Source organism: Grammomys surdaster, unplaced genomic scaffold (genome assembly GCF_004785775.1).
Source record: "Grammomys surdaster isolate TR1022 unplaced genomic scaffold, NIH_TR_1.0 172, whole genome shotgun sequence".
In the NCBI taxonomy this organism is placed as follows: domain Eukaryota; kingdom Metazoa; phylum Chordata; class Mammalia; order Rodentia; family Muridae; genus Grammomys; species Grammomys surdaster.
This window is the reverse complement of record NW_021604620.1, coordinates 7,266,486-7,279,958: the sequence shown is the minus strand read 5'-3', so window position 1 is coordinate 7,279,958 and position 13,473 is coordinate 7,266,486. Positions and strand designations below refer to the sequence as shown.

General features: G+C 45.6%; 1 protein-coding gene across 1 annotated transcript in view; it reads left to right on the top strand.

The window, feature by feature from the left end:
* Positions 1-3,898: 3,898 nt before the first annotated feature.
* Positions 3,899-13,473, top strand: part of Gadl1 (glutamate decarboxylase like 1) — a 141,517-nt gene continuing 131,942 nt past the window's right edge. The window contains exons 1-3 of the mRNA XM_028767413.1: positions 3,899-4,102; positions 9,473-9,599; positions 12,336-12,426. Coding sequence (XP_028623246.1) covers positions 3,950-4,102; positions 9,473-9,599; positions 12,336-12,426 — 371 coding nt within the window. The 5' untranslated portion in view covers positions 3,899-3,949. The remainder of the gene's footprint in view (positions 4,103-9,472; positions 9,600-12,335; positions 12,427-13,473) is intronic.

Below are 13,473 nucleotides of genomic sequence, written 5' to 3'. Positions count from 1 at the left end.
TGTTGTCTCAGCCATCAGCAGAATAAGATGCAGCCACAGAGCAGCCCTGCTTTCCACCATGTTCTGGAGAAGGTTCCTCATCTGTTCTGTGAAGGACGGGGGTCTCTGTAACAGTGCCGTGAAGGCAGTGCTGATTCAACCTCCACTGTTACTCTGCTTGTGAATGGGTGTTTGACATGTTTTATGAGAGAGGGAGAGGGAGAGAGCCCAGGAGGGCTAAAGAACTACCCTTAATCCCTGTGCAATAAAAGCCAGAAACCCTACTAATGAGGTTGAAAAAAAACCTCCCTTTTTCTGTGTGTGTAATAATAGCACTGCCTCGTGACATAACTACAGTTCCTGGAATAATTGCCCTCTTTCCTACTTTATTTTTAAAACCTAGAAAACTCTCTTCTCCCCCTGAGAGGAAAGTTCCTTCCCTTGAAAGGCATTTCCATGTAAAACATTTCCCCACTGGGGCTCTCTATGTTTGCCCTCACCCAAATTCACCACAGCCTTTCCAGTACAGAATAAGTGGAGGGTATCTGGCACCACCACCACCACCACGCCCACACAACTTCCATGGGGAATCAAGATGGAGCCAGGAACTGCAGACCCCACCTCTCCCAAACTGCAGGTGTATGCCAAAGACAAAGTCATCTTTTACCTTTGTGAATAATGTCACAAAAAGCTTTTTCTGGCCTCAGAATTTTACCAGGACATTGAACTTTTGGGAGAAAACTGTCGCAGGTATAATAAATGAACAAACAAACAAACAAACAAAAAAACAAGGATATTGTTTGAGCATCGCACCCAGAAAGCATAGAAAATATTCAAAACCACATATATTTTAGTTTTGAAAACAGGCTGTGAGCATATTTAGGTGGATTTAGAATGTGAGCTACTCAGAGAGGCCCAGGGCTGAAATTGCCTTTTAGAAATTGTTTCTGTAAATTTCCACAGCTAACTGAACCCAGGGATTATAAAAAGGAGAGAGGATTGTGTCTCGGGAAAAAGAATACGATCAAATTTGAGCTTGTGGTAAATATGCTTTGGATATCTGGGTTGGACGCTCAGAGTGATTTCTGTGGAAGTCTATTTTGGGTAAGTAGCCCGCCTCCCGAGATAGGGATTTCCAGGTTGACTGAGCCACCAGTCACATGTCCAGCTGTAGAGTCTGAGCCTGCTCAGGTCCTGCCTTCAAGCTGGGCTTGAGCTGCACTTGTGAGAGGCTGAAGACACGGAGGCAGCCTTTTCCCTGTGCAATTTATCAATGTCTTTCCCGGGACAGAGGGTAGGAATGAGCATGAGGGGACAGCGCAAGGGGTCTGATACAGGAAATCATTTAAACCAAGACTTTGGATGTAAAATGAATATGAAGGATGAAATGTTTGTATTATTTCTTCATCCTTAAGAAGATTGGAGGTTGGAGGGCCAGAGAGACGGCTCAGTGCTTAAGGGCAGTTGTGGCTCTCGCAGAGGGTCTGGGTTCAGTTCTTAGCACTGGATGGCAGCTCACAACCACCTGGCTTCACATGAATCCAAGCAAACTACCCATTTATATAAAATAAAAATAAATAGTTCTTTAAGCTAAGAATGATTTGCAGGGGAAATATTATTAAATTATAAGATGACATGTGCTCATGCAATGGATTTGGGCTTATGTTTCTAAAGCTCTCTCTGTCTGTGTCTCTCTCTGTCTCTGTCTTTCTCTGTCTTTCTTCTCTCTGTCTCTCTGTCTCTGTCTCTCTCTGTCTCTCCCTGTCTCTCTCTGTCTCTGTCTGTCTCTGTCTCTGTCTCTGTCTCTCCCTCCTTTCCCTAAACCTCTCCTTTTTTCCCTTATCCCTCTTTCTGTCCTTCTGTGCTGGCTAGTTGTAGGTCAATTTGACACAAGCTAGAGTCATTGGAGAGGAAGGAGGCTCAATTGAGAAAATGCTATTGGCAAACTTGTAGAACATTTTCTTAATTAATGATTGATGGGAGAGGGTCTAGCACATTGTGGATGATGCTGTGCCTGGGCTGGTGGTCCTGGGCTCTGTAAGAAAGCAGGCAGAGCAAGCCATGGGGAGCAAGCTAATAAGCAGCACTCTTCTATGGCCTCTGAATCATCTCCTCCCTCCATTCCCTGCCCTGTTTGAGTAGCCCTACCTGCTCACAGTGTTGAACTGTTTGTCCTGTTGAAGTGTGAATGAAATAAACCCTTTCCTCTCCATGCTGCTTCGGTAATAGTGCTTCATCCCAGTATTAGTAACCCTGACTAAGACACTTTCCTTCTTTCTTCCCTCCCTCCCTCCATCTCTCCTTTCTTCCCTTCCCCCCCCCCCCCCTCTCCCCTTTCCTTTTTCTTTGCCCCCCCCCTTCCTCTTAATACGTAGTCCCATTCTGTAGCCCTGACTGCTTGGGACCTCATGAAGTAGCTCAGGCTGGCCTCAAATTCCCAGAAACCTCTCTGCTCCAGTTTCCTAAGTACATGAGCCAGCATGCATTGTTTGGGATTGTATGAGTCTTTTTGCATATGTGTTTGATAATGATTTTGGGGGGGGGTTGAGTCAGATGTGTCACAAGACAGTCTCTGGCCCTGTGGCACTCTCCTATGGTGAGCAAAACACTTTTGGAAAGTAAAGAAACTTTCTTCCCTGAAGATTTTGAAATTTAGCTCCAGGGAAAACAGCCCACGACCCACCTGCCCTTGAATGATGACGCCACCTCCATTTAGAGAAGTGTGCTCATGAAGCCCGTCCTTGAGGAAGGTGGTAACTAGCTCCCTGCCTTTGAAGATTTCAGCATTTACTTTCTCAGAGATGACTGGATGACCCTTCAGGCTTCTTCTGTACTTCAGAGACATCAAATATGAGATGGGGTTTTATAGAATCTTATTTGGCATTCCCATCTCAAAGTATGCCCTCTCTTTCTTGGGAAAACAATGTGTACATGGCTGGGTGCCTTTTCCTTTACTCCTCTACAGTGTTGCTTCCTAGGGCCAAAGGATGCTGACTTTATACAGGGCTCGGGGCTTGTGCCCCCGTTACATGCTCTCTCTGCTTAATAAAGCAGTTTCGGAAAGTTTAAAGAAATATATGCTTTATATGTTCAGGGCTGAGGGCTGAGCGTGTAGTGCAGTTGGTTGTCTTAACATACACAGACTCCAGGTTCCATCTCTAACCGGCATCAACTAGGCATGGTGGCATGCTCTCTAGTCTTAGTACAGGAAGGTGGAAAAGTTACCTTCAAAACAAGCAAGCAAACAAACAAGCAGCACTGAAGAGGATAAGTAAGCACAGAATTATCTACAGCTAGATTTGAAACACTGTTTCCTCTTCTCTCCAAACAGCCAACTCTCTCCCTCCACTCCTTTTCTTCTGTGGTGGGAGCAGGGGTATGTCTAAGGGAAGGCTCTTGTGCCAATCATTTGTGCCCCTGTGAGAATGTCACTAAGTGTCTCACTATCTTTGAGAAGCAGTGTTCTGAAAGATATCCCTCTGCTACAGAAGGCATTGTATTTGAACTTTGCCATTGAGCATGGGCACTGTGCACCCTGGCCACGTTTTGGGGTCAGACTTGGTATAGTACTGAAGGACTGGCTCTCTACTCCATGGACTCTCACTGCCCGATAGGAAGAAGGTCACACCGTAAGATGTTTTCACCTATCCTGTGAATTATGAGCTCTGTAGGACTTCTTAGGTGAACAACTGTGAGTAACCCTACAACACAGGGGAACCTTCACCTGTGAAGTGAAGACATGCCTGTGACAGGGAGACTGACAGGAGCAGACAGGGGCAAGGAAGATAGGACAGGGGGGTCTGAGGGGAAACGTGCTCAACATACAATACAGGCATATGGGAGAGCCTAAAAAAATATGAAGTGAACGTACGCCGTTTGCAGAGTTTTTGTTTGGTTTCTTTGTGTTCATGGTGTGAGCTCTCAAACCCACTCTCCCTGTGCCCTCCTAGGAGACACTGACCAGAAGGAGATGACCCCTGGTAAGAAGATCCCTGTCTTCGTGGATGGGGTTGTACTTAATGGACCTCAAACAGATGTGAAAGCTGGAGAAAAATTTGTTGAAGAAGCCTGTAGGCTAATAATGGAAGAGGTGGTTTTGAAAGCGACCAACGTCAATGAAAAGGTAAAAAAAGAAAACACATAGGGAATCCTAGGAGTGGGGCCGGCGAGATGGCTCAGTGGAGAAGGAATGTGCTGTGCAAGTGTGAGGACCTGAGTTCAAATCCCCAGAGAATTCGTGTGAAGCTGGGCACTGTGGCAAAAATCTACAGTTCCAGTGTTTCTACACGAGGTGGGAGGTCGAGACAAGACACAAGGAAGCCACAGGCTACAGGCTGTCCACGGCTGAGATGAACAAGAAACCCCCATCTCAAACAAAGAAGACCAGGAGAACAGATATTTGAAGTTCTCCTTTGACCTCCAGATATGGCATACACAGGTCCATATTCACACACACACACACACACACGTGTGCACACACACATACACACACACACACAGAGAGACAGAGAGACAGAGACAGAGAGACAGAGAGAGACACAGAGAGAGACACACAGAGAGAAACAAACACACAGAGAGAAAGACGACAGACGGACAGAGAGAAACAGAGACAGAGACAAAAAGACAGAGAGGGGAGTGTTTAAAATCCCAGATATTTCCCACATCTGTATGACTGACCAAAAGGGAGGCTTTCCAAACTTTCATTTCTCTAGAGCTTTGTCTCAGGGGGATGTCAAATGCCACAGATATGGCCATCTCCCTCCCTGGCCTCCACTTCCTATCATCTTTCCTTTAAGCCTGGCTCTTCCCTTCCAGACCTTACTTTTTGGGAGGCCAGGACTTGGAGGCCAGGCAGCACAGGAGGAAGTACCTGCCCCGTTTGGTAGCCGGAGTTCTATTGATTCTGCCCTGTGGAGCATGTGGCTGGCTTCCTTAAGCATCTTCCTGTTTCACTGGTGGAAAACAAATAGGGTGCTTGTTAAATATGACTGCTGTGTGGTAGCATTGTTGGGTCTAGGATTAAAATATTGGCTCAGATTTAGTCTCAAGTAAAGACTTGCCACCAGTGCCATCTACTCTAGGGAGTAGGTACTGTATGCTAAGTACCATCCTTAGGCCCAGGCCATATGCACTGCATATTTGATCCCTTTGTAATGGGACCAGGGAGATAATTCATTTGCATGCTTACCATGTAAGTATCAGGACCTGAATTTGATCCACATATAAATGCTGGGTGCAGTGTTTGATCTTGAAATATCAACCAGTTGAGGATGAAACAGTTACATCTCTAGAGCTCACTGGCCAGCCACCTAAGCCTACTTGAGAAAGCTCTAGGCCGATGAGCAACTGTCTCAAAAAATAATAATAATTGAAAAAGTGGAAAGGATCTTTACGGGAATGACAGGAAAGGTTGTCCTCTGGCCTTTATTCACACAGGCAAACATATGAATGTGAGGTTATACACACACATATGTTCTCACATGAAATACACACACACATATGTTCTCACATGAAACACACATACACACACACACAGAAGCACACACACTCGATAGTTACATGAGCCCATAAACAGCAGACATGCTACTGTTCCTATTTTAGAGAGGAGGGAGAAAGCAAGGGCCCTGTATCTCAACCACATCACACACGAGTACGTTTAGCTGAGGCTAAATGCAGGTGCTATGGCTTCAGTGTCCATATTCCTAACATCTCCATACACACCAGGAACAAGGGCTGTACTGCCTCTTATCATCCCAGTCACTCTTTCTGTTGAAATTGAATTACCAATGAACGGACACATAGCAGAGGTCTCCCCCAATTGTATTAATAGCAAATAAATGCCATTTGTAGCTGAGTTCAAAGATGATGGCATTTTTTCTGAGATGTGGGTCACTAATTAGAAAACTAATAGACTAGATTGTTGTGATCTCTGAACGTGGACAGAATAGTCACGCTCAGGACAAAACTGGTTGTGGTGGCTTCTATTCATTCTCGTATTTACAATTTAGTATCAGACTTCTCTGCACGTCTCTGAAATACTTTGAATCTTGTTTGGTTAGCAGCACACTTCTCTGCCAGCAACTTTTGGTTTTTAATTATTTATTATGCCTTAAAATATATTTATTCTTTGTGACTTTCAAACATGTATATGATGTTTTTTTTAAATATGTAGTTATATTTTTACTGTCTATGCACACGTCTGTGCACCATGTGTATGCAGCACCTACAGAGGCCAGAAGGGGGTGGCAGAATCCTCAGAGCTGAAGTTATAGATGACTGTAAATGGCCATGTGGATGCTAGAAATAAAACCCAAGTCCTCTGGAAGAACAATCAGTGCTCCTAAGCGTGGGGCCATCTCTCCAGCCCCTTTGCAATGTATTCTGATCCTATCCACCCTCAATCTTCCTTCCAGCTACTGCCAGAATGATCCCCATGCCCTTTCTCAATTTCTAGTCTTCCTCCTCCCCCCCCCTCCTCCTCCTCCTCCTCCTCCTCCCCCTTCTTGTCCCCTTCTTCATTTCTTTTATGAACTCAATTACACCAATCTGTGCTACTCTCATGCTTCTGTGTGTAGGACTGGCCTGTGTGTGCTTCTGTGTACAGATATGGTCCAGCAAATGGACACACAGGAGAGATTCCATGCCCCCCCCCACTATATTAGTGCCAAATAAATGCCAGCATGGGCATTCTGTCAGGATCCACACCCCTAGAGAGACCGAATCTCCTTCATCATCCATCAGCTGTCAATATTTCCTCCACTAAGAGGTAGAGTCTCAGGAGCCTCACCCCAATCATTCTGACATGCTGATTTGATTTGTTTTTTGAAATAAGATCTATGTAGCCCAGGCCGGCCTCAAATTGGTCTTTTTTCCTTTAGCCTCTTGAGTGCTGGAATTATAGGTATGAGCCACCATGTCTGGCTATGTTGTATTTTTTTTTAAAGCTAGACTCTTTTTTTTCAGTAATTAAATATTAACTGAATGCTGGCTACTTGAAAGGCGTTAAATTGAGCCCTCGAGGAAATAGAGAAAGCATAAGATAAAGGCCCAGTTTCAAAATGACTTTATAATCCAACTAGAATGGTAAATTTTCATTTGTAAAGAGAATGGGGGGGGGTGTCCCAGTGAGAAGGCAGTGAGTTTGGGAAAGACTCTTTGAAGGTTCACAGAGGAGCGGCACCCTGAAGTAGAGTGTAAAGAGAACATGAGTTTTAGGAAGGCTGAGAGAACTTACACAGGTACTGTCATTGCTCAAGACAGCAAAGAAAGCTGGCAAGCACTGCAGACGGGCAAGATGCTCTCAGAGCAAGGGGCGCCTCTTGCAGAAGAGCTTGAGAAAGACAGATGGCATAGGAGACCCACAGGAGATTAAAAGAGAGGGGAGCACAGGACCCCAAGTTTAAGAACTCAGCAGTCCAGCTAAAGAACCCCAAATACACGCACATGCACACGCACACGCACACGCACGTGAAAAGATCCAGATCAATTCCGTCCCCCTGCCCCAGATTCCCTTGTGTTCCCTGTAGCCTGTCCATTCCAGCCCCTCAACTTCCTGCTGTCCACTGTTCTTTCCAACTCTACAGCTCCTGGGCCCAGTAAATCATGCAGATGATGGTCTTAAGCAGCCTCTGAGACAGTTTTCCCTCATCAGCGTTCCCTTGAGACTCATGTGGATAGCTGAATGGGCCCATGACATTCCTGTGGGTAGTCTCAGGCACGTTTGACTCACCTCTGTCTGCCAGGCAGCTTGAAAGCTTCCCTGGCTTCCTCTACTTCCCACCTCCCTGGCTTCTAGCCTGCTTCTATTCCCTGGTCTCTCACCTTAGCCTCCCCTCCCCTCCCCGCTCCTCCACCACCAAGCTTTTTAAAGATGTCTACAGTCCCTCCCTCTCTTTCTTCACCTCCTACCTCTCCACTCCACCCCAATCTCACCTCCACCCCCACCTCTCTAGTCACATTGCCGGTGCCAAGAACACCTCCATAGTGATGAATTCCGTGAGGGCTTATTGGTCCTTCACTTGGCTTTGCAGCATCATTTGGCAGCATATTCTTCTCTGGATGCTCTTTATTCTTGGCTTGGGCCCCATTAAACCATGCTAGAAGGTCTCCCTTCTTCCCTCATTGTCATTCTCCCTATCAGAGGTCATTCCTGCCATGCTATTCCATTCATAAGTGCCGTAAGTGGCAATGTTCTCCTGGGATCCCTGTGGCTTCCTTCTGAGATGTGAACACCTTCCCCTGGGGTATCCTTCTAGGAAGCCAAGAGTTCTGTTCCTGATCCTTCCCAAGAGTTTGATAAAGCCCACCTTGATCTACCCCTCTCCACTTACTCATTCGCTTGCTCTGCACATCTCCACTGAATGTCTTAGTGTGAGTGGACTTAAGCCTCATGCTCCCCGCCTTCTCTCAAACACACCCTTCTGTAACCCTTTCACCACTGTTACACTTGATCCTGGTCCTTCTTTACTGAGGGGCTCTGAAACAGTGATGAATAGTCTCCATGGATAGACAAGCCCATCTTGGCCCTGTGGTGATGATAGGACAATATAGGACAGTATAGGATGTATAGGACAGATGAGTGGCCAGCTTGGTGATACCTGCTATGGAAAACAGAGAGTGGAAGGAGAGGGTTGTCATGCCTGGAAAAGGGTTCTCATGGGCAACTGGGAACGTTAACAGACAAAATTGTCAATGAATAATAATTGAAACGTTTCAGCAAAGATCTACTAAAGGAAGAGCTAGCTATAGAATAGGTGGGTGTGAGAGAGACATTCCAGGCAGAGGCTGTGGCATGTGGAGACCCCAGCAGTGTGCACAAACTTGGCATGTCCCAGGAAGAGAGGGGCTAGTTAGCCAGGAGGTAGGTGTGCCAGAGAAGAAACACAGGCAGAGAAGCAGCTCACATAGGATGAGTTTATGTATCCATACTTTCTTCTACATTGATCTTGATGAAGGTGGGAAGTAGGTGAAGGTGTTTGAGCAGAAATATATGATAACGTTTGAGGGAAAGAGGCCTGCTCTGGCAGCTGGGCTGACAGACTGTGTGGGGAAGGAAGAGAGAGCACTCAGAAACAGTGTCTTGCTTTGCATGATGCTTTTCTCTTTCCTCTGGTTTATGCCGCGGTCCTAGCACACTTCCATAAGGTCTTAGATGCTGCAGGCTGCCTAGTCTTCCAGCCCATGTCATTTCCACCTAGAACATTCTGTGAGTCATCCCCGATCTCAGCCTGCCTCACTCTGCCCTGACATCTGTCACCAGTCTCATGTTGTTTCTCCTAGGAGGTCTGAATGGATCGTTCTGGATCCCGCTGGATCCATACTGTTCCTGTAGCTCCATTTGAGCTGGGCTGCAGCCCCGAGAGGTTTAAATTCATGTGTCCTCTGCTCTTTCAGAACTACCCTGGGACTGAGTTCTGGCTCCTCCAATACCCCTGTCATGGGCTCCACTGGGAACCTCCACTTGGTTAACCGCAGGCTATTATTCAATCTCCAGGTATGTGAGTGGCAGCCCCCTGAGCAGCTGAAGCAGCTCCTTGACCTGGAGATGAGGGACACAGGAGAGTCACAGGAAAAGCTGCTCAAACTCTGCCAAGATGTCATCCACTTCAGCGTCAAAACCAGTAAGGCCCTGTCATGTCCCTGACTTACTCTGCCTCTTAGTAAGAATGAGGGTTCCGGTGTCTAAAGAACAAGACATATGGGTCAAACAAACCATGGCTCTGATACAGATTTTTACATGGACCCCTTTCATCCCTAATGCAGATTTGTTTTCAAGGCCAGAACAATTGTCAGGGAATCGGTTAATGTGTGAACCCTGAAATCCCTGTCTCTCCCTTCTTGATAGATCGCCATCTTCCATTTGTGTCCAAGATTTCCACTATAGTTGCTATATATTAGTTATTCAACTCTCACATTACTTTGGTTATGTGACTATGTTATGGGACTTAAAAATTTGTCTATGGCCCAGAGTATGCCAGAAGAATGAGGAGGAAAAGGAAGAGGAGGAGGGGAAGAAGAAGAAGAAGAAGAAGAAGAAGAAGAAGAAGAAGAAGAAGAAGAAGAAGAAGAAGAAAAAGAAGAAGAGGAAGAGGAAGAAGGGAAGGAAAGAAGGAAGAAAATCTACAAAAATAGATTTATTCAGAGGATTTTGGTTTACTCTTGGCAATTTCTAATTACCAACTCATTTGATCAACTCTTTCAGAATCAAAATAAAAAAATAAAATCTTTAGATGTCTATAAGAGAAATAAGAGGCCTGCAGATAGAGCTCACTTGGTATAGTGGTCGGCTAATATGCCCAAAGCCTTGGGTTCGATTCCTATCACTGCATAAACCAGGCATGGTGGCTCACCCCTATAATCCCAGCTCTCAGGAGATGGAGGCAGGAAGATCAGGAGTTCAAGGTCACCTTCAGCTGCATAGTGAATTTAAGGATAGCCTGGATAGTCAAGACTCATAAAAAAGAAAAGAGTAAATGTTAGATTTTGTTGTGATTTTCACACGAATGCCATCACTATTGTGGCTTTCAGTAAACAGTGGCACTGTGTCACTAGCTGGATTGCTGCCATTGGACAAATACCCAAGGAAGATGTTTCAAAGGTGGAGGCGGAGCTGATTTCTGAAATATCGTGTGCCGAGAAGGTAATCCAGTGTCTTAATCTACACAGGCGCTATGTTCTGTGAGTTCTGACACTGAACTAAATTTAGTGGAAAGAACGCCATAAAATCCCAACTAAAAATAATTGGATTAAGTTCCCTTGGGAAAGCCTGGCACATATATCTAAAACCCAGTTAGAATCTCCTAAGCAGAGACAACTCCTTCATTATTACAGTGCCTGTCAGAAGTTGGGAGTGACATTTAATGCAGTAGATTGTTTTTGGTTTACTGAGTATTTTCCATAATGTTACCATGGAAATCAATCATAAATTAACACGGAACTTTTAAAAAGCCTATTAAAATCACTTGCAGAGAAGTCTGGTTGTCTCTGCCAGATCAGAGGGAGTTTTCCATGCTTTCATTGAAAAGGCATTTGCTTCGATTTGGGTTTCCTTTATTGAACCCATGGTTGAAAGAGAGAGAGGGGGAAAAACCCACATTAAATTCTATAACCAAAGTTTCCCACACATCCCAAATTAGAAAGGCCCCCCCTGCCTTTGTGCTTTTTATCATGCTGTGTTTCTTATGCCTGAGAATGTCAAGCTGGTTAGCCTGGTGTTTGGTGTGAAGATTCACACTTGAAAAGCTGGGGACTTTTATGAGACCTTTTAAGTAAGGAGAGAGATGGGAGTGAGGGGGCGAGTTGGGGGAGAGGGAGGGGAAGAGGGAGGGGAGGCGGAGTGGGAGGAGCAGGAGGTTCTTACTCCATGACAAACAAGGTTTTAAAGATGGAGTCTGAAATAGTTTGAATCCGGAAGTTTCTGAACTTCTGGATGAGTCACAGCTGCTACTCCATCTGCTTCTTGCCAGTCAGGCTGTGCAGGAGAAACAGAAAGGCCACTCTCTGACTGCCACTATAGGTGAACAATTGAAATCTGTGACACTTGGGGAACGGTGCTAAGGACTGTTTCTCAGGGGCTCGGGTGGATGCGAATAGCAGGAGAGACCAGAAGTAAAAGCAAAGCTCTCGATCTCTCCAGCTTTACTGAGAAATGCTGACCTGGAGAAAGAGTTATGGCAAAGCACTTCATTGTGGGATGGGGGAAAATGGATCACAGCGGGGTATGGATCCTCATAGCCTGCTGGCCATGCAACCATGGAGACCAGAGTTCTGTCTTTCTGGATCCCACCTTAAAGAGCCAGCTGAGGCTTCACACACCTGTAAACTCAGCTGCGGGGAGATAGACAGGCACATCACACGGCCCTACTGATCAGTCGGGGTAGCTGAGTGGGCTAGCTCGGGGTGGGATGAGAGACTCCCTCTTACACTAAGGTGAAGAGAAACTGAGAAAGACACTTGCCACCAAGCTCTGGCCTGTGTGCACACACAGACTCAGAGAAAGGCACACACACATGCACACACATGCCTGTGCACACACACTTACACACATGCATAAATATGTACACACATCCACGTACAGAAAAGGAGCTTCAACAGGTGTTTTTGTCTATATGCTAAGTACCTTTTCAATTGAAATGTAATTACATATAATAAGGTAGAGAAATACGACTCACTCAGCTCATGGCCCAGAATAGGCGCAGACCATTCCTAGAACTCAGAGGCCCTTTGTGCCCATTCTATCAATGTCTACGCTGATTCTGAGAGTCCTTTAAGTGCAACCACACTGGGCTGACCTATGTGTGAAAGACCCATTGGGGCCCCATTGCTATGAAAGTGAATACTTTGTTTTCCTGTTACAGACCATCCAAGATTTTTCAACCAGCTGTATGCTGGCCTTGATTATTACTCCTTGGCAGCCCGGATTATAACAGAGGCACTGAATCCAAGCATGTAAGTACCGTGTGACTGGAGGTTAGAGACGGCTGCTAACTCGTGAGAATGTCTTTCATGATTTTCACTGAAATGATTTGTTTTGCAAAGTCAAACCATTAGAAATGTCAGAGTCCTAGAACTCCAAGCCATATTGGAGGAGGTGTTTCTGCTAGGCGAAGCTGTGAGATAATGCCAGGTACACCTATCAATCAAACAGAGACCTGGTTAAGCAAATCTCCACTAACTCCTACAAGAAAAGCCAGGACTGTGCTACACATTAGCGACTGAATAAAAACAAGTCTTGGACAGAGGAGATGGATCCGTTGGGAAAGTGCTTGCCTCCCAAGCATGAAAACCATAGTACAACCCTCAGAACCCAAATATAAAGCTGACACACTGTAATCCCAGTTTAGGAGGCAGAGACAGGAAGGTCCCTGGTGCTCCTGGCTGGCCAGATGAGCCTCCTTGTAAACTCTAGGCCAGTGAGAGACCCTGCCTCAAATAACAAGTGGATGGTTACTGGAGAACTGTGCCTAAGGCTTTCTTCTGATTTACACACATGAGTGTGCACACGTACACACACACACACGCACGCACGCACAGAGAGAGAGAGAGAGAGAAAGAGAGAGAGAGAGAGAGAGAGAGAGAGAGAAACACACAGAGACACAGATAAACAGACATACAGACACACACAGACACAGACAGACACACAGACAGATATATACACAGACTCACAGACAAAGGCACACACACAGACGCAGAAAGATAGACACACAGATACATACATATACTTTTGATGGTGTCCTTAGAAGTTGTAGACTAAATGGCCTTAATGTGAATGAATGCAAAATCCAAACTCATACTTGAGAGACAGGTGTGTTATATTATAAACATAAATGGAGGGATGTTTATTTGTCCCAGGAAAGTCTTCTCTGAGAAAAGACGACAGCTAAGAGAAGGATGAGTAAGAGCTAAGCAGGTGAAATTGAGAGAGACAAGTTCCAACTGGTGGTAGCAACATGTACAAAGGCCCTGTGGTGGGAGGCAGCATGTACAAAGGCCCTG